The sequence below is a fragment of the Lepus europaeus genome, chromosome 6 (assembly GCF_033115175.1).
Source record: "Lepus europaeus isolate LE1 chromosome 6, mLepTim1.pri, whole genome shotgun sequence".
Classification (NCBI taxonomy): domain Eukaryota; kingdom Metazoa; phylum Chordata; class Mammalia; order Lagomorpha; family Leporidae; genus Lepus; species Lepus europaeus.
The window spans coordinates 103,329,787-103,351,507 of NC_084832.1; the positions used below are offsets into that span (position 1 = coordinate 103,329,787).

At 41.1% G+C, this 21,721-nt stretch overlaps 1 protein-coding gene and 1 long non-coding RNA gene across 3 annotated transcripts; one reads left to right on the forward strand and one right to left on the reverse strand.

Moving 5' to 3' along the window:
* The first annotated feature begins 53 nt into the window (after positions 1 to 53).
* Positions 54 to 17,187, forward strand: LOC133761883 (uncharacterized). 2 transcript variants are annotated; one of them, XR_009866231.1, is made up of 3 exons: positions 54 to 1,343; positions 11,988 to 12,065; positions 17,114 to 17,187. It is a non-coding gene; the product is annotated as an uncharacterized LOC133761883 (long non-coding RNA). The 2 variants fall into 2 exon arrangements; XR_009866230.1 differs by lacking the exon at positions 17,114 to 17,187 and adding an exon at positions 15,726 to 16,834.
* Positions 7,871 to 20,811, reverse strand: STYK1 (serine/threonine/tyrosine kinase 1). The gene is made up of 9 exons (XM_062194826.1): positions 20,748 to 20,811; positions 20,211 to 20,345; positions 17,481 to 17,750; positions 15,603 to 15,784; positions 14,169 to 14,252; positions 12,293 to 12,501; positions 11,365 to 11,405; positions 10,573 to 10,669; positions 7,871 to 8,075 (listed from the first exon to the last, which is right to left on the reverse strand). Exons 1-9 carry the CDS (start codon positions 20,809 to 20,811, stop codon positions 7,871 to 7,873), a joined length of 1,287 nt encoding a protein of 428 aa, XP_062050810.1.
* Positions 20,812 to 21,721: the final 910 nt, after the last annotated feature.

Below are 21,721 nucleotides of genomic sequence, written 5' to 3' on the forward strand. Positions count from 1 at the left end.
ACAGGGGCTCCCAGTTCTCGCGATAGGCTGTGACGTGGGTGTGGCTTCATTCCCCTCTAGCCGGTGGGAGGAGGAAAGATAAAGGCCGGAGATGGAGTAGCTGAGCCGAGGGTGCGGCTTGTTTCTCCTTCCTGGTTGGGTCCTACGTGGGGCCTTCCCTGTTTGGATAACGATGCTGGTTATCCATCGGACGAGAGGCTGGAGGTTTTGAAAAGCACGTGAAGCTGAAAGGACCCGGCAGTCTGTCAGAGTCCTGTCAATAGTAGAACATGGAGGCACTTGGTTCATTCGGTAAGGGCTTAGAAGCCTGTGGAGTGTTTGCGGCTTGACTTAGAGCAAGTACGATTCGGAATCCGTGCATTGGGAATGTGAGAGAACACTCCAGTGTGGGGTAGTTTTAGAGGGCAGGATGGATTTTTATACAAAGTCCGCTTTCCCCGTTCCTGATTACCCCTTCTTACCAATGCACAGAGGAAACGTCTATTGGAGGACAATTAGACTTCGGTGGGATTGAGTAAAAGTCGTAGAAGACGTGGGATTCAGTCCCAGCAGTAGCACTACCGAATCTTGGTCAAGTCACTTCCTCTAAGCCTGTTTGTCAGAGAAGTGTGTGGTAATGGACTTTGCCAAGCCCACAGACTGTTGAGAAGATTGGATGAGATTATCATGTTAAAAAACAAACAAACAAACAAAAACTGCAATTTCTAAGACATGAGTCTTAGCAGACATTTCCTATGTGCCGGAAACAGTTGGACAATGGTAATAAAAAGAAAAAATCATTTGTCGTGTAGCCTAGAAAAGAAAGCAAACATGTAAGACAAACCCAAGCACAAGGGAGCGACTGCTATAATAAAGCGCTAAGTGTAAAACAGCTGGTAACACAGCAGAGGAAGCCAGTCATTCTGCTGTGGAGTAGGGAAATTTGAAGAAAGGGGAGTATCAGAGAAGGCTTGTGAAAAGAGATGTTACTTGAACTGGGCCTTGATGTGTAAATTCTGTATGCCAATGGAAAAGCATTCCAACCAGAGGATGAGCTAAAACAAGGTGGTGTGAAAACGCATGCCAAGAAACTCAGGGTAGCTAGAAGGTAAAGTTCATGGAAGTGGAGTGACTAGAAAGGATGATTCAGCCAGATTATTTTGAGACTATGTTAACAGTTGTATAACTACTTATCAGGAAAAATGATTCAGTTCTTACTATAGACCACCATTTGAAAGCACAAAAGAAAAATAAAGCACCAAGCCATAGCACTAGGTTGCCAGTCCAATTTGCCCTGGATTGTGCAGGTTCCTGTGATATGAAACTTCCTGCTTTAAAACCTGGAGAGTCCCAGGAAAGATGGGGTGAGTTGGTTACCCAGGATTAATTCACATAAACTTGAACATAATATTTCCTAGTATTTCTGAAAATACTGGTTGTGGTCCATCTAGTTGAATTACATGAGAAGCTTCATTCAATATCTTCAGATTCTCTAATGTATTTTCTTCAGATTTTGGCACATGGCCCATGTTTATTTTTAAGTATGCCTAAATACAGCTGTGGATACCAGAATTTGTGACTATGTAAATAGAATTTATGGAATGCACTGATCTTTGTAGATAGACCAGTTACTGTGTTGATCCCCTGAGAAGACTTAAGAGTTCAAGACTAATCCCTTTTTAAAGATGAAATACAGAACTATATTTACCTGACTATTCATATATCTTTTTTTTAAAGATTTACTTGTTTATTTGAAAGGCAGAGTTACCCAGAGAGAAAGGGGGAGAGATAGATCTTCCATCCTCTGCTTCACTCTGCAAATGGCTGCAACAACCAAAGCCAGGAGCTTCTTCCAGGTCTCCCACATGGGTGCAGGGGCTCAAGCACTTGGACTATATTCTGCTGCTTTCCTAGGCACATTAGCAGGGAGCTGGACTGGAAGTGCAGCAGCTGGGACTAGAACCCGTGCTTGTATGGGATGCCACTACTGAAGGTGACCGCTTTTTCTGCTATGGCACAGCACTGGCCTCCAACTATTCATATCTTAAGGCAACAGTGTACCCATTGTGTCAGGACAAAAACTACAAAGTGATCACACTTTGATCACATGTGCCTCATGTCACTGAACAACTGAATTCTTTTATATTTTTATTTATTATTTTTAAATGCGCATTCCATTTGAAAGGCAGAGAGACAAAGATCTTCCACCTGCTGGCTTACTCTCAAATGCTCGCAATATCCAGCCAGAAATCAATCTGGGTCTCCCATATGGTGGCCTGGAACCAAGTACTTGAGCCATCACCTGCTGCCTCCCAGGGTATGCATTACTAGAATACTGAATTGGAAGCAGAGGGGCTTGGGACTCTCTCCAACCAGGCACTCTGATAATAGAATGTGGGCATCTCAAGTGGCATCTTAAATCTCTGTGCCAAGTGCCTGCCTCTGGAACAGAATTTCTAATTTGATTAATTTCGATTACCAGTTAAAGAACTCCATGTGACTGGTAGCTATTGTGTTGGTCAGCACAGATATAGGAAACTTTTCATGAAAATATTTTGTAGGTGTTTTTGTAAACAAAATTTATGTATGTATGTATTTGAAAGAGAGGGAAGGAGAGAGAGAGGCGTGGGGGGAGAGGTATCTTTCATCCATTGGTTTACTCAAATGGCTGTAACATCCAGGACTGGGCCAAGCAGCAGCAAGGAGCCACGAACTCCACCTGAGTCTCCCACATGAGTAGCACAAGCCATCCTCAGCTGCCTTCCCAGGTGAATTAATGGGGAGCTGGAAAGGGACCAGAGATTTGGGATTTGAACTGGCATTCTGATATTGGAGGCCAGTGTAGCAAGCCATGGTGGCTAAACCCACTGTGCTATAACACTGGCCCCTGTAACTGTTTTTCAATCTCAGTTGCTTCAAATTAGTACAGACTTAATGATAACGCCACAGTTTACTTATGGAAAAAAAAAAAGTTTGAGCTACTAAAATGAAGCCAAAGCACTATTTTTGCCCTTGCTAACAGAGTGGTCAACTTCAAAGCACCTGTGAAGTAGATAAGGAATGTTTTATTACCAATTCTAACTGAAATGGAGCCTAATATTTGTTCAGGTATACAATATTCATTGACACAATAATGATACTCCTGTAGAGTTTCTATGTTCTTTTCCTTGAGCTTCAAGGTGATGAATCAGTTTAGGGGGCTATCACCAAAGAAAGTTATTTCTTATAATTGTTAACATTTAAAATGTTCTACTGATCTTTTCTACATAGAAAGTTCTCTCTGCATTTAATCACACTTTTATGTCCCATGTGTCCTCCAAATTCTTTTTGCCTCTTTATTTAAAATAGCCAAATTATTCCGACTTCTGATTTTCAGAAGTATGTTCTACCTTTATTGTAATAAACACTGTAGATAATAGTCTAATGTTTTTGTTTGGTTTACTGTATCATTATTTTTTTATTAGCTTTGACTTTGTGAAAGCAGTCAGGCCTATCTCATTCCGTTAAATGGATCATAGTAGTAAGTCAAATATATATGTTCTAACAGAGCATGCTAATAAAGTGGTTTAAAATAAGAAAAAGGAAGAATGAGTTAGTCTCTTTCAGTCCTTATTCCATCCACCTACCTCTCTCTTTTTTGTAATGGACTTCCCTTACGGATTTTAGCCTATCTTTTGTTTGTTTTAAACTACTCAGTGATATTTCTTTCTAAGTAAGAGACTCACCATCATGCAGAAACATCAAACTTACCATATCATTTTTTATCAGATATGTTCATGTATGGTGAGCACATGGAGCTATTTCTAGGTTACAATGATATGATGCTATATTTAATTCCATTATCCAATCTAAGAACTTTTGTTGCAGAATACAGCTTCAGAAACATAGCATAACCTTTAACTATTGTGCTTCAAATAGATTGTTAAATTAAGAATAATAGGAGTTCCTCTGGTCTTCCATTGTAATAGCTACTTGATTATTTAAGTAAATTAGTGTGGTAAAGCAAAAAAAATTTTTTTTGAATTAGGTCAACAAGCTTAAGTTAAAGAAACTTCTATTAACTTTTTTCTTTTAAAAATGGTGAAAAGTGCCACTATTATTCAGTTTCCATAACAGTAACTGCTAGTTCATATTATTCTATGCAAAACTAGATTGTTGTTTCCTTTAGCCACTTTACCTAGGCATATGTTTGCCCAGTTCCAAACTGTTGTTATTTTTTTAATATAGAGCATAAAAACAAAACTGTAGGACAGGCTGTTCAAAACAATAAAAATCTGAATTCCACTTGATTAAATGGTGACTGTTTTAATTCTGTTTTGCATTCATTACCTTTGAAGTACCTAGTTTTGTCTAGAAAATATCTAGATGCCAGAAATAATACCTCAGATATGGGGCTGGCTCTGTGGCATAGCAGGTTAAAGCCCTGGCCTGAAGCCAGCATCCCATATGGGCACCGGTTCTAGTCCTGGCTGCTCCTCTTCCTATCCAGCTCTCTGCTATGGCCTGGAATAGCAGTATAAGATGGCCCAAGTCATTGGGCCCCTGCACCCACATGGAAGACCTGGAAGAAGCTCCTGGCTCCTGGCTTCGGATCGGCGCAGCTCTGGCCATTGCAGACATCTGGGGAGTGAACCAGCGGATGGAAGACCTCTCTCTGCCTCCACCTCTCTCTGTAACTCTGTTGTTCAAATAAATAAAATAAATCTTAAAAAAAAACCCTCAGACACAAAATCCTCTTTTTAAAAAAGCCAAGTGAGGAGAAGTTACTGGTTTCTAAGGATCAAAGTTCCTGTTTCTGTTTTTCCAGGCCTATATTCAGGAAAACAAATAAATTCAGGTAAAGTTTAAAATGCTAATTGTCTGCTTCTTTCCCTCCTACCAAAACAAATATGCATGGATCCTGTGAAAGGTTCATTTTGCATTTCACTGTACCACTATCCCTCTCACTCATTATGTGCAGCCCCTATGCTTCCTTGCAGTTCCTCAAACTATGCTTCTTGCCCTGGAGTTTTCACCAATATAGTGCATTCCTGGAAGGCTCTTCCCACTGTCTTCCCTACCCATCCCTAAGGTCTCAAGTTAAATGCTGTATCTTCAAAGATACAGCATACTTCTTTCTATCCTATGATTTCTTTTGATAGTGCTTAATGTAATTTGTAACTAAAAGATACCCACACAAATAAATATACAGTCTCTTAGCTTCTGAACTAATCAGAATCTCCTTGTTTTTATTTATTTATTTTTTTATCCAACACCTGGCATCCAGCATCTGGCACAGTGAGTCAGTATTCAGTATCTGCATGAGTATGGCAGCGCAGTGGGAGAAGTTGCTGTTTGGGATGCTGCATCCCATATTGGAGTGCCTGCACTGAAGTCTCATCGCCACTTCCTGTCCAGATTCCTGTAAATGTGCACCCTGGGAGGAAGCAGATGATGGCTCAAGTGCTTGGGGTCCTGCCACCCCTTTGGGAGACCCAGATAGGATTCCTGTCTCCTGACATAAGTCTGCCCCGGCCTCTGCTGTTGTGGGCATTTGGGGAGTGAACTCACAGATGGAAGACTTCTCAATATTTCTGTCTCCTTGTCATTGTCTCTCCCTTTCAAATGAATAAATAAATATTTAAAAGTTTCATTTTAAGTACATGAACAAATAAATACTTTGTAAATTTGACTTAAAGGAACATCTGAGAAACAATGGGATTTCCCCAGAACCTTATTGTTTGTTCCAAGCCACTCTACCCCCCTTCTATTGCCATCCACTGCCCACTTAAATCCCAGCAAATCATTGTGAAGTTTCCAGCAGTAACAGAATCATTATTTGGCTAACTCATCATGACTCCATCAAGTTTCCAACTCCTACATCATTTTTAGCTGTCATTTTTCCTTCAGCAGCTTTAGATCCCAGCATTCTATTTTTTTTTTAATTTACTTATTTTGAAAGAGAGATGGAGAGAGAGTGAGAGACAGAGATCTTCCATCTTTTGGTTCACGCCTTACATGGCCACAAGAACCAGGACTGGGCCAGGCCAAAGCCAGGAGCTTCATCCAGTTCTCCCAAACAGTTGAGCCATCCTCTGCTGCTTTTTTGTGCACAATAGCAGAGAGCTGGATCAGAAATGGAGCCAAGCAGCCAGGACACAAACCGGTGCCCATATGGGATGCTGGGGTCACAGGCAACAGCTTTACTTGCTATGCCACAATGTTGGCCTCCAGCCCAGTGTTCTTTAAAATCACAGATTATCATATTCAACAGATTTTCTCTCATCATGATACTTTTAATATTTTTAAATTTTTTGTATTTATTTATTTGAGAGACAGAGAAAGGTCTTCCATCCACTGATTCACTCCCCAATGGCCACAACAGCCAGAACTGAGCTAATCCAAAGCCAGGACCCAAGAGCTGGATTGGAAGAAGAGCCAGGACACAAACCGGCACCTATATGGGATGCCAATGCTACAGGCGGATGCCCAGCCTACTATGCCACAGTGCCGGCCCCTATCTCTAATATTTTGAAATAGGATTATTATTGTCATCCAGAAGTTCACACAAAAATGGCGACTCGAGGGGCAGAAGTTACGATAGCACTTGGGATGCCTGTATCCCATATGGGAGTGCAGGGTTTGAGTCCTGGCTATGCTTTAGACTCCAGCTTCCTGCCAATGCACATCCTGGGAGGCTGTGGGTGATGGCTGAAGCACTTTGGTCTCTGCCACCCATGTGGGAGACCCAGATTGAGTTCTCAGCTCCTGATTTTGGCCTGGCCCAGCACCAGCTCTTACAGGCATGAGAGTAAACCAGTGGATAGGATGTCTTGATATTCTCCATTTCCCTCTCTCCTCTCTCTCTCTTTCAAATACATACATAATTTTTTGAAAAACATTGACTTTACCATTTTATTCATGTGTTGCCTGTTGTATCATGCCGTTATCTACAGGCCTGTCGGCTTTCTTCTTCATCACAGATTTTATATGAAATCTATTTGGAAGAATCTGGGTTAGGAAGGGCACAAGACAGGAAACTAACATTTATTGAGCACTGTTTTATGCCAGACACTGCACAAATATATACTCTCATTCAATCCTTCTGTTAGTTGGGTATTATCCCCATTTCACACATAAAGAATCCCTTTTCTGACAGTGTAGAGTATCCCTTAAATTTTTTTATTGAATTAACTTCTAGGCATTTACTTTTATCTTCTCTATTGTAGAAATATTTTGGCAGCTGTGTACCAGAAAATCGTACTTTAATGAGTATTAATTTAATGATATTTCACCATGAAGCTACCATCCTTCCATATCAGATTACATACATGCTTTTCTAACCCCTCTTAAAGACTTCTAAACCACCAAACCTTCATACTTAGCCATCACAATCCTTATTCATTACACCCATGTGCACACACACACACATAGATTTGGGTCCACACCTACACTCCTGAAGCAAATTAAATCTTGTACATTCTTTCTCATCCACTCTCTCATTGGATTTCTGTTCCCTCAGTTCTCTGGACTTTGTAGGAGTCTAAATAAAAATATTCTTCAGGAGTAAACTAGCCTTGGGTGGGAGATACCAGCTCATGTTTGTCATGTCCCAACAAACACTGCAGATTTCTGATACCTGCTGGGCTGTAACGTTTTCCACCACTGCTCCCCAAGGATCTATCAAAATGGGACTGATAACGAATTCCTGAGCTCAAAGAGATATGTGTGGAGAGCCTCATCCAATATCCTTTTAGAATTCTAGGGAAGTGGTTAGGGGGAGATCCAGAATGCTTGTCTTCTCCCTTTATCTCTCCCCAAGAAAGTCTGTTCTTTGTTCTTGGAGGAAAACTGTTTCAAAGAGCATACAGTCGTCCATGAGTGTTTCCTGCTGGAGTGGGGGATGGGGCCTTCAAAGGATGCTGTAGCTGTAGGAGAGGCTGTCTACACTGATGCCGGCCACGGCTGCATACAGTTCAGGCACCACCAACTCCGGCACTTGCAACACAGCCTTGTCATCTGCAGTTCTAGCAGCAGCTTCGAGGCGCACGCGCAGCTCTCTAGGCAGAGGGCGGCTGTCCTCACTCCAGCGCCAGCAGGACTTCATAATATTATACCTGAGAGGCGAACGAGAGAAATTTGACAAGGCAAGTGTATGAGGAGAGAGATTACCCCTTCCCACAAACATTCACAACAACATCACTCTGGTTTCCTCTCGTTTACTGGACAATGCAGAGTGGAAAAAAGTGTTCTGCCATACTCTTTGTAGTTTAAAAAATGCACAGTGTATGCTAAACCAGCAGTGCTAGGACTGGATGTATACCTTTTTTATTCTGTAACACAAGATGGAGCTTTTAACCATTTACTGTATCGCCCCACACTTTATGTTGGTTTTTCATGTGATTTCAGAGATCTCCTCATTAAAACATTAAGTTCTTTAAGGTCATGCACTTTGTCAGTTAGGTGCGTCCCCTAGTATAAAGAAGAGCCTTTAGAAAATTATATATTGGCCGGCACCATGGCTCAATAGGCTAATCCTCCACCTGTGGCGCCGGCACCCCAGGTTCTAGTCCTGGTTGGGGTGCTGGATTCTGTCCTGGTTGCTCCTCTTCCAGTCCAGCTCTCTGCTATGGCCTGGGAGTGCAGTGGAGGGTTGCCCAAGTCATTGGGCCCTGCACCTGCATGGGAGACCAGGAGAAGCACCTGGCTCCTGGCCTCGGATCAGCGCGGTGCGCTGGCCGCACCGCGCTGGCCACAGCGGCCATTAGGGGGTGAACCAACGGAAAAGCAAGACCTTTCTCTCTCTCTCTCTCTCTCTCGCTCTCACTGTCCACTCTGCCTGTATATATATATATATATATATATATATATATTTCAGAGGCAGAGAGACAGAGATAGAAAGAGCTCCCATCATTGATTCAGCCTCCTGGATGCACACAAAACCTGGGATTGAGCTAGGCTGAAGCTGGGAGCCAGGAACTCAATCCAGGTCTCCCCTGTGGGCAGCACGAATCCAATTATTTAAGCCATCATCACTGCCTCCCAAGGTTTGCATTAGCAGGAAACTAAGACCAGGAGCCGCGGATAAAATATAGGCATACTAATAATGGCGTGCTTGCATCCTAACCAGCATCCTAGCTGTAAGGCTAAGCTCCCACCGCAAGGACAGCCATACAAGAAAACATAAACGAAATACCTGTCAGCCAGAATTATTACACTGTGTGTGTGTGTGTGTGTTTGTAGTTAAGATATTTAAACATTATAATCAGCTCAATACAGTAACTATTGTAGGGAAAACCAGGTGTTGGAAACGTAACCCTTCCATGCTGACAAATTACAAAATAGCAACAGCTGTCATACAAATATTCATTAGCATATTGGTTGCCTTCTTAGACACAATTGAAACTTTCCTTATGTTCTCTAATAGTCCCTTTTAAACTACTGGTGGTAATTTCGTTTCACTGTCTGCTTCCAGGTTGGTTTACCAGCTGTCCCTTCCTGCTGACACTATTGGAGCCTCCTGCTGTTTTCTAATTTCTTCTTACTTTCCCTCTTCTGATAGGCTTCTATCTGCTGAGAGCTGGGAAAACACAAGACATTAGTTTCAAAAAGTTAAATATTAAATAAGGGCCATTATAGCCAGAATGAGTAATTGCAATGCAATGAATTTTATCATCTGCTATCTTTGAACTGAAGCTGGCAGCAGACTGATATTTAGACAAATAAAACACCATTGCTCTTGCACTGAGTTTGGTGTGCACCCTATCAATTTTCAAATGTCCCTGTGGAACTAAATTTGACCAAACTCAGATTTCTCATTTGCTTCTCAGTGGTTGCTTCAACATCAGAGGGGAATAGAAATGCACACACACAAACATACATACATATATGTATATATAATTGGGTACTTTTAAAAATTGGTGGAAAATTAAGTTAACAGACAAGTTCATTTTGGTGCAAAAAAAAAATGAAACCCATGTATATACGGGGGCTGTTGCTGTAGCACAGTAGGTTAAGCCTTCACCTGTGGTTCCAGCATCCCATATGGGCTCCAGTTCGTGTCCCAGTTGCTGCTCTTCTGATTCAGCTCTCTGCTATGGCCTGGGAAAGCAGTAGAAGATGGCTCAAGTGCTTGGGCTCCTCCATCCACATGAGACACCTGGAAGAAGCTCCTGGCTCCTGGCTTCAGATCATCCCAGCTCTGGCTGTTGCAGCCATTTGGGGAGTGAACCAGCAGAGAGAAGACCTCTCTCTCTGTCTCTGTCTGTAACTCTATCTCTCAAATAAATAAATAAATCATTTTTAAAAATATTCATGGAAAATGCATATTATGAAAACCTATGCATGGAGTTCAAAAATGTCTTATATTAAAATAACTTATCCTTTAATTCCATTTTCCATAAATTTTTCAAGTATCTTGATATGTGTATAGGATGTATAGGCATCCGTGACATAGGAGCAGACGTGTTTTCACTGTGTGGGTTTGGTCGAAGTCTACAAATTAGCACCTAAGGACAGCTGAGGGTCATCTAAGTCACTTTGAAAAGGGCACACTGGGTAGGGAGCAAGAAAGATTTGAATTGACCAAAGAGAAGGCCTTTAAACCCCACGTACATGGTGTGTTTGCAGCTGCTGGGTCTCTTCATGATTTTCCTTCTCTGCAGATATTGCAGGATGCTGGTGGGAGGGACTTCAGGATATGGCGGTGCTCCTGGCAGCACAGGAAGAACCCAAAAAGCAAAAGAGTTTAGAGTTTAACACACTGAAGTATTAATGATAACTAACATTACTGTCCATTCCCTTAATCACCCACAGAAGATACAGTCACAGGAAAAATATTGGATCTAATATAGTTGCTCCCAGTGATCAGGTAAGGATGTAGCTTAGAAAATTTTGAGAAAGATGTTTTGGGGAAAAACTGATAAAAGAGAAATTTTGAGTCTTTAAGAAAGTGATAAAATAATGCAAAGAAATAAGGTCTACCACCCACTCCCCATAACATGAAAAGGTGCTACAGTTTCTCAATAAAATGGATTAGTAAGCCTAAATAAAATATTTTTTATGTTTATATATGATCACTTTGGAAATTATTCTTCGGATTTGAAAACATCCCTTGAAATTGGTGAAGGAAGGAAGGAAGGAAGCAAGGAAGGAAGGAGGGGGGGAGGGAAGGAAAAGAGAGAGAAGAGGAAGAGAGTAAAATAAAGTTAAGAGAAGGACAAAGAGGGAGGGTGGGGGGGGGACACAATCACTTTGCAACACTTCTCAGGTATCAGTCTTGAATTTCATGTTAATCCAATTCATACTTCAAAGCTTATACCGAAACCCTTTCTCAAAGTACACATCCTCCAGCCCCCAAATAAACATTCTTGCTTATCTGCACACTACTTTGGGGATCACTCTTACCTAGAGTCACCATCTCATATAGCAGGATCCCAAAAGACCAACTGCAAGAGAAACAAATCCGCCCACTTAATGTCACACAGTATACAAATAATTAAATATGAATGCACAAGAGCGTTATCGCCCTGAAAACTAAGTTTACTGTTTTAAACTATTCCAAACAAATATGCTGCTAAAAACAGGTGTTGTGATTTGAGACAAGTAGAAAATTTAGAAGAAGAATAATTGCTTCACACTTGTTTTCAAGTTTCACATTCTACTTAGAAAGAATAAAACAAAATTGGAACCTTCAAATAAGTCATCAAAGATCCTATGTATAGAGGAAACACAACATGTCTTCATTTTGGAAGACCATTCTCATAAAAAGACGCCATGCAATTCACTTGAAAGATTGACAAATAAAAGTATGTCATTGTAAAAATTAAAAGAAAAATAAGAAAGGAGGCAGGGAGGGAGGGTAAGGGTGGGAAGTATCATTATGCTCTTAAAACTGTATATATGAAATATATGAAATGTGTTCCCTTTATATAAATTAAAAAATTCTAAAAGATTGGCAAATATACATTTATATATTCTAAGTTAAAATAAATTATCTGAGATATGTATATTATTTTGCTAATTCCTAGTTTGCCTGGCCTTTGGATCAACTGGCCTCACCTCCTTTGGATAAGAGATTCTGCTGGGCTAAGTCCTCAGACACTGGTGTGAATAATCATTTCGTTTTTCTTTCCTAACGAAGGCTGCTGATCTCAAACAGAAGGAATACCTGAAAAGGCACTAACAGGTGCCAGACAAGAGCTCCATCACACTGCTTTTCTGACTTCTCAGTAGAGCTTTCATTTGTAGATACAATGGGCAACAAACCCAGTCATGTTCAGGGAAGATACCAGCCCATGAAGGAAAGAAACTCATGGGCAGAAACAAACCATACATGTCTGCTCTGACGCCGGCAGGTCTCAGGAGAAGTCGTTCTGGGGAGAGCCACTTGAGAGGTATGGTCCGAGCGGAGGAGATGACCCCTTGGGTGTGGACTTCGTAAGCCAAGCCCAGCCCACAGAGCTTAGCAGTTAGATCACTTTGGATCAGGATATTCCTGGCTGCCACATCCCCATGGAACAGGTGCTTATCCTCCAGGAATTCCTATGGACCGGACACACGAATGTGATCAGGGCTTGGGTCAGAGACAAGGAAAGACAGTGCTAGGGAGCCTCAGTGAGGCGAGGGCATTGTCTACTGTGCATCTGTCTCATTTAGAATGACAAGTCACTTCCAAACCATGCTGGTGAATCAGACATTTTTGCAGGCTGTTCAGGTTCACCAAACTGAGCACATAATCCATAATCCAGGGACACTAATACTGGACTTTGAAAAGCATATTCACCTGCTCTGAGTCAAACCCTGACCCCTGCTTTCTCTCACTTTCCTGTCTGGTAGATTCCTGCTAGAAACTGGAAAAGAGAACAGGTTCTAAGTTTTTTTCAGTAGTCCCAAAAATGAAAAAATAAATGCATAATGAAGTTGAATGACATAACAATGAATTTATATAAAGAGTTAAATGGTTTCATTTTCCCCTAAAATAAGTGGATGGAGTGAGTTTCGAAAGTATCTTTTATTTTTTCCATGGTTATTTTTGTTTTATTTATTTATTAGAGTGACAGAGAGAGATAGGGAGATTGAGATCTTCCACCCACTGATTCACTCCCCAAATATCCACAACTGAGATAGCCAAAGCCAAGAACCAGGAACTCCATCTGAGTCTGTCAAGTGGGATGCAGGAACCCAAGTGCTTGGGTCATTATCTGCTGCCTCCCAAGCGTATGGGTAGAAAACTGGATCAGATACAGAGGATTCATTAATATGATCAGATATCTCCTTTCTCCCATGGAAACTTTCCCTGTAACTAGTTCTCTTTTCTCACCTCACTGCCTCTTTTTTTCCCCTCAGACTTCTTGATTCCATTGTGATACCTAGTATATTTCACTCTTCTTGGTTGTAAAATGAATCAAATACTTAAAATAGCTTCATAGAGCCCTGATACTTTATAGAAAATGTTACTTTTAAACACAATTATTGAAATAATTTCACAGAAATAATCATCTAAATTTTCAGGATAATTCTGGTAAAGGTGATTTTTTTTTCCTTTAAAATTCTGAGGTTTTTTGCTTTTTTTTTTTTGTCTTACCTCCTTAAGTTGGCTTAAAATGAAGGAATTATCTCACTGTCACCCTTTGTCATTCCTCTTCTTCCACTTGTTCTTTCTCCTTTCTTTAAGTATATGTAGTCCTTATCATATCAGTTGCAATGCAAGTCGCAATGAAATGTGTTCTGAACTAGTTTTTCTTGTTCTTGAGGTATAAAATTGCTTCCCTCCTCCTGATTCAGTAGCCTGTCACCTCTCATTTTCTCTTCCACTGTCATCTCCCAACTTGTTTTCCTATTTGCCCCTTTTACAGCTGGTTTATTTATATATACAGAGAAGTAAGAGTATCAGATAAATGACCACACAACTTTGGCCCAGCTTTTGACCTTTAGGACTAAGCTACCTGCTAAAATCCTTCTTGTTTCTCCTATAACCTAAATAGATTTTCTGTCTAGAGTTACCAATCCTGTACTATATTATCTAAATAATTTCATAATGAAGGGAATAGAAGTGATGTATCAATACTTGAGTTTTTGCACCTAACTTCTATATACTTTTCTTTAAAATATATAACCCATTTTGTAATATGAATGTGGGAAATATGGCATCAAATATCAGGCTAACAAGAGATAACCCCAGCAGCTATTGTCACTTTGGGCAGTCTTACCAGAGCCAAAAGGACCTGCTTTCCAATGTGGTACACTTGTTTTTCTGTGATATCATAGAGAAGGCCATCCATGGTCATCACATCCTAAAGAGAGGGAGGGAAGAAAATCCACAATATCAAAGTGGCATTCACAGATTAGAAATAATATAGGGCAAAGACACTCTCAAATGCAGATATCAAAGCTAAGGAAAATATATAGAAATACAGGAATAGAGACTCAAGGAGAGGCTTCTATGAGAGGTTTTCAGTTATGCAGAGGTTTTCACTGGAATGAAAAAAAAATGAATGTTGATGACTAGCAAGGACAAAGGACAAATATCTTCATATATGACTATGCACTGAACAAAGTAGCCACTTTTCTGGAGATGAGAGAGAGAATTAATTATCCACTCTAACTGAACATTTCTTTGTTGCATGCCTGCCATGTACTAGAGATCATGTTAGAACTTGGAACTATACAAGTGAGCAAAGTAAACATTAGCTGCTGCCTCTGGGGCTTATTGTGAGCCAGAACCGAATACTCATGAATAAATAAATGGTTACATACAAGGGTATTTCAAAAAGTTTGTGCAAAATGGAATTAATAGATGCATTGTTATTTTGATGCAAAAACTATTTTTAAAGATTTTTAAAAATTTATTTGAAAGATGGAGTTACACAGATGAGGGGGGGGAGAGTGGGAGAGAGAAAAACAGAGAGTGCGAGAGAGAGAGAGATCTTCCATCTGCTGGTTTACTCCCCAAATGTTCACAACAGCCAGGACTGGGCCAGGCTGAAGTCAGGAACCAAGAGCTTCATCCAAGTGCACCACATGGGTGCAGGGGCCCAAGTACTTGGATCATCTTCTGCTGCTTTCCCAGGTACATTGGATCAGAAGTGAAGCAGCCAGGATCCAAACCAGTGCCTTTATGGGTTGCCAGTGCTGCAGGCAGTGGCTTAACCTGCTACACTACAATGCCAGTCCTAATGCAAATAGTTTTTGAAATCCATGTTATGCGGCCGGCACTGTGGCTCAACAGGCTAATCCTCCTAGTCCCGGTTGAGGCGCCGGATTCTATCCCCATTGCCCCTCTTCCGGGCCAGCTCTCTGCTATGGCCCGGGAGTGCAGTGGAGCATGGCCCAAGTGCTTGGGCCCTGCACCCCATGGGAGACCAGGAGAAGCACCTGGCTCCTGCCTTTGGATCAGCGCGGTGCACCGGCCGCAACAGCCATTTGGGGGGTGAACCAACGGAAAAGGAAGACCTTTCTCTCTGTCTCTCTCTCTCTCACTGTCCACTCTGCCTGTCAAAAATTAAAAAAGAAAAAAAAAAGAAATCCATGTTATGCTATGATAGTGTCTCTGTATTTTATCATTTTTCATGCTAATTGGCATGTGAACAGTTAACACATCAGGTAAATCCTTTCACTTCTAATATCTCCAGCCCACTGCTCACCCGGCGACAGGTCCAAAGAAAGCTGAGCAGGTCCCCCTGGGCTACATCCTCCAACACCATATACAGTGGCAGCCTCTCTGTGCAGCAGCCTTCAAGTTGCACCAGGTTCTTGTGTTTCCCCAGGTACTGATAGAATTGAATTTGTCCTAAGAAATTCTGCACCTCGTGGAGCCCAGCTGACTCTGCAAGGGAGAGAAGAGCCGGGGCAGGGAGCAGTCAGAGCATGGAGCAAGAAGTACCTTCAGATGATTGTCAAGGTCCCAGAGGGGAAGTAGTGCCGAAAAAAATAAGTATAATGGGGACCAATTAGAATAAGACAATGCTCAAAGTCACTGATATTTCATCAAAGTTCACACAGAATCATAAGCCTTAGAACTGGGTAACCTTTCAACCTTAACAGACATTTTTCAAAAGAGGAAATCCAAATGGCCAACAGACACATGAAAAAATGCTCAGGATCCCTAGCCATCAGGGAAATGCAGATCAAAACCACAATGAGGTTTCACCTCACCCTGGTTAGATTGGCTTACATACAGAAATCAACCAACAACAGATGCTGGCGAGGATGTGGGGAGAAAGGGACACTAATCCACTGTTGGTGGGAATGCAAACTGGTAAAGCCACTATGGAAGACAGTGTGGAGAGTCCTCAGAAACCTGAATATAGCACTACCACAGGACCCAGCCATCCCACTCCTTGAAATTTACCCAAGTGGAATTAAAGGGGAGAAAGAGCCATTTGCACCTCGATATTTGTTGCAGCTCAATTCACAATAGCTAAGACATGGAATCAACCTAAATGTCCATCAACGGATGAATGGATAAAGAAACTATGGGATATGTACTCTATGGAACACTATACAGCAGTAAAAAACAATGAAATCCGGGCATTTACAATAAAATGGAGGAAGCTGGAAAACATCATGCTGAGTGAAATAAGCCAGTCCAAAAGGGACAAATATCATATGTTCTCCCTGATCGATGGCAACTAAACGAGCATCTAAAATGATACCCATTGAAGTGAAATGGACACTATGAGAGACAATGACATGATCAGCCCTTGTCTTGACTGTTGAGGAACAACTTACTATTTTATTTCTTTTAGTATTTTTTTTGTTGTTGTTGTTGTTGCTAAGTGAAATGGACACTATGAGAGACAATGACAGGATCAGCCCTTGTCTAGACTGTTGAGGAACAACTTACTATTTTATTCCTTAAAAAAAAAAAAAAGAAAGAAAATGAATCTTGATGTGAATGGAAGGGGAGAGGGAGCGGGAAAGGGGAGGGTTGCAGGTGGGAGGGAAGTTATGGAGTGGGGGGGAGAAGCCATTGTAATCCATAAGCTGTACTTTGGAAATTTATATTCATTAAATAAAAGTTTAAAAAAAAAAGAACTGGGTAACCTTTCATCTTCCTAAAATTATAGACAAATGTCCTTTTCATATTAAAATAGTATGACTGTCTAAGCCTTTTGATTGAATTCTTGCTTTTCTTATCCTGTTCCTATTTTAGGTACCCTGCGTTGCTGGTCTGTATTATGAGAGGAGTAGGAGGAGAGGAAGAGGAATACAGTACTAGGAAAGGGTATGGAATAGTGGAGACAGTAGCCTCAATCCTGGTCCAAGTAACATCCAATATGGGAAAACCAATTCTAACAGCCTCCGTAGGCAAGAATAAGCCAGGAAAAGAAAGAACACAAAAAGAACATTCTGTCTCAAGCTTCCATCCTCTGTTCCCTTCTTTTTCTGTACACAGACATAATCCTAAGTATCTACTGGATTCACGTCTTGTGTTTACAAAGCCTGTTAACATTTACTGAGAATGGCTCTCAGTAGAAAAGTAAATAGGGGGAAGGTAAGTATAATACTTCTCCTTTCACCTTTCAAGGCTTTGAGGACAACACTCTTGGGTTTAGCAGAAGAGTCCCCACTGTTCCTCTTGGCTCGATAGATGGGCCCACAACTACCATTGTAGATCTGCTCCAGAACTTCAGAGAGTTGCTCCCGGGGCACCTGCAACTTAGCCAGGACAGGTGCTCTAGCTCGTAGAAAGCTCTCCACTGAAGTCTCTTTAAGAGGCACACACACATTTCCTCCTTGCCCAGTTTCTTCCCAGCTTAGGGCCCTGGATGATTGCACAGGGGCAATGCCTAAAACCAGAGAAAAAATAAAAGGTATCAAGCAGGTTTTCATGTCTGGGAACTCCAAGAAAGCAGAGCCTGGAACAAAAAGGGAAGAAAATTCCTCCAGCAAAATTTTCTCTAGCCTAAGTGGATACATCTTCCTTTATCTTTTTGTTTTTTATTTTTGCTTTTGTTTTTGTTTTTTCTTATGTCTTCCAACCCTTCTCTACAAACCGGCACCAACAACAAGCTTGTAGAAGCTTTGTAGTCACCCTCATTACTTCTAAAGCATCCCAAGACAGATCCCTTGTAAGTGATCAAAACATTTCCTTTCTGTTTTCCTTAGCAATACAACTTGGCATAACTTGCTAGCATGGTCTGAAGTTCCTGAATAGATCCTTACACCACAGATTATCTAAAGGTGGTGGTAACTATTGGTGGGGATGATCATTGAAGTCAAACAGCTTCCAAAGCTGGAGGAAAGGTATGGACAACTAGTCAACTATAAGCTGTGATTATTATTCCTCCTTCAAGCCATCCCAGAAGTCAAATTTTTCTACATTTCTCTGAGTCTTGGTCAAGAAATTCTTCTGGTTCTTTCTCTCTCTTAGCCAGCATGAATTTTCCTCTAATTAGAAAAGAGAGGTTCATTCTTCTTATTAGATCTCCATTCATTCATTAATTCATCCACTTATTTAACTAATATTACCTCCTGCCTGCCAGGTGCTGTTCCAGGTATTGGGAATAGATAACAGGGAAAACAGATCATAAAATACCAAGCAATGAGTGATATTGAGGAAAATAACAAAAGGAGAGGAAGCATTGGTGAGGCTATTTTATATAAGGATGTCAAGAACGGCCTTTCTGATAAGATGACAGCTGAGAAAGATTGGGAAGCAACGAGGAAGTAAACCATGCTTGTGTCAGGAAGAGCACTGTAGGCAAAGGGAATGAGAAGTTCAAAACCACTGAGGAAAGAGCATCCTTCACGCATTTCAGGGAGAGTACAGAAGACAACGCAGATACAGGCAAGCGTGATCGCTGGAGAATTAGTCATATGAGATAATATCAGTCAGGCTCAGATCTTGTAAAGCCACCAAAAGAATTTTGCCTGTTTCCTTTGTGAGCAAGTCAGGAAATTACTGGTGAACTTGAAGCAGAGGGCTGGCAGTATTGACGTGTGACTTAAAAGAAACATTTTAAGCATAAATCATAAAGAGTAGAGGCAAAAGCAGAGGAAGTGTTTAGGAATACATTACAATGATCTGTGAGAGGTGAGAGTGATGGGTTTATTTTGAAGATGGCCTGACGGGATTTGCTTATGGATTGGATATGGAACGTGAGACAGCGAGGGGTAGTGAAGGATATCTTCAAAGTTTTCAACTGAAAACCCAGAAGACTGGACTTGCCATTTACTAAGATACAAAAGACTATTTGGGGAGGACATTCATGAGAGAATTTCAGGGCCTCTGTTTTGGACATAGCACATATGATATGCATATTATATCTAAATATATAGTAGGTGATATACATTTTATATCCAAAATTCCAAGTAGATGGTTTGATATAAGAATCTAGAGTTCAAGGGATCATAATCAGAATAAGAAAAGTATTTAATCTATAAAACTTAAAATTATACCATTTAGAAAGTGATTTTAGATTTTTTAAAATATGTATTTCAAGAAAGAGAACGTGCAAAAGTGTTTAAATGCTTTTAACAGATCAAATGAGGTGAAGATTGAGAACTAATCATTGAATTTGTCAAGTAGGCTGTCTTGATGAGTTTGGAAACAGCTGTTTTGGTGGAATGACAAGGATAAAAGCCTTATTTTAGTGGGCTCAAAGAGAATGTGATGAGTAGAGGAGGGAGTTTAGATAACTTTGAAAAATTTGCTATAAAAATGAAGTATAAAGGAATTGGAACAAATGTAAACAGGGCCTTAGGATCAGTCATTATCTTCATATCACTATAAGGATTTATTTTTATTTCTTGTATGAGCTGATTCTTTCATTATATGCTCAATGGTGCTGCCAGTCAGTCTGTTGTCATCCCATACCTAATTCTTTAAAGACTAATTGACTGTCACTCCCTTTCATCAAGTATTTGGAGGCAGAGAATAGGGATGGAATGTACCAAGGAGGAATGTCATCCTCCATGGATGCTAATAAAACCTTGGGTTTTACCCCTAAGTCTTATTTGTCCATCCTTAGACACTCATGTAGTCAAAGGCTTGATAGTCCAATAGGACAGAGAGGACAGAACTTGTCACTTGAGGCCTCCTTTGCTACTCTTTGTTCAGTCAACAAGTTTTTAATGAGTTTCCAACTCAAGATCCCCCCATCCCCCACCAACTCCACAGGAGGAAATCCATGCCTCTCTCACTGAAGGCACCCAGACTCCTAGGCTTGAGCACATTGAAACTAGGACTGTGCTTTTCCTTCTCCATCTTCTATGTGCCCCTTCCATTCCCAAATTTTGAGCTTCACCTTGGAGTCCAGGGCGCTGCTGTTGGGCTCTTTGTCCTCTGATAAAAAGCCACAGGATGACTCCAAGGAGGATGAGGAAGGCACCAACAAAGAGAGCTGGGATGATGATCACTTCATACTGCCCCTCTTGGACAACTGGGTAAGCAATCAAGCAGGAAGAGAAGAAAACAAATATGACCTGATGGCTGTACAATCTGCACTCCCTACCCCCACCACACACACACACACACACCAGTCTCAGCACATCTTGCATGAAAGGGCATCTCCTTTATCTTCTCTACTGCTCAACAGCACTACTAGAAAAACTCTCTAATCAGAGCCCTGCACTGTGCCTCCCTTGTCATTTTTCCTACAGAGACAGCAATATGACATCTGGAACTCTGATTGACACTCCTCCCACCAAGGACAATGGCTTCCAGTCTCCATTCTTTTATTACCACTGTCTTCCTTTCTACTAGAAATTAAATCGTCTTCCTAGAAACTATTCACACACCAGTCTCTATGACCCCAAGACCAGGTGATGGGCATCTTACTTACCACACAGCTTGTCACTGAAACTGCATTCTAGCAGCTTTCGTGTCATGACCCTCCTGTCTCGCATCGCCACAAGGGAGACACTTCCTTACTAGGTCCACAGAGAATGCACAGGATACAACTGTCAGCAATTTCCAAGGACTGAATGGTTCTGCAAAAAATTAAAATTGAGCACACACAAAATTTGTAAATGGCTCTACAGAGCACTAGTTCCTAAGTACATGGCTGCCTCTCTGAGCCACCCACTTACCTCTGTCCATCTGCTTGACATTCCTGCCTCCTCCTGCCTGCCACTTTTCTGCCCCAATCTTGTCTTGTCCTTTCACCCCATGGTTACTGAAATTATTTTAAAGGCTCCCCTCCCACCCAAGACATCTATTCTCATGCTCAAGTACAGATTGTTAGAACCTGTCTGAACAATTGTGGTTCATGAGTTCTATGGGCAAGATCTACCTCCCCTACCATCCTTATACACATCTAATTTTCTTTAGCTATGGGTCACATTTAAACAGAACACAATTTTTATACAAAGTTAGACATGAGTAAATAGTTGGTTCATGTCAAGACAGCTAATTTATGTAGCTGCTGTCTCCATCTGAAATATCTGCACCCTCACAACCAAGGAACAGATAACATGAAATAGTAAGAATTGTTTCATTTCTCAGTTCTCTGAGATTCAAGGAGTTTCTGCTGCTCCTATCAGGTATAGACACAGATGCTCCCCTTAGCAAGACAGAAATTAAAGGAAGCCACCCTCTGTTTCTCTTAAGTATTTATTTATCTACTTATGTGTTTATATAAATTTATTGATTTCTATTTATTTGTTTTCACTTTATTGGAAATACAGAGAGAAAGGCAGAGACACAAGGAGAAATAGTCCACCTGTTGGTTCACTCCCCAAATGCCCACAATATCTGGGGCTGGACCTGGCAGAAACCGGGAGCCCAGAGCTCAGGTCCCTAGGTAGCATGGACGCA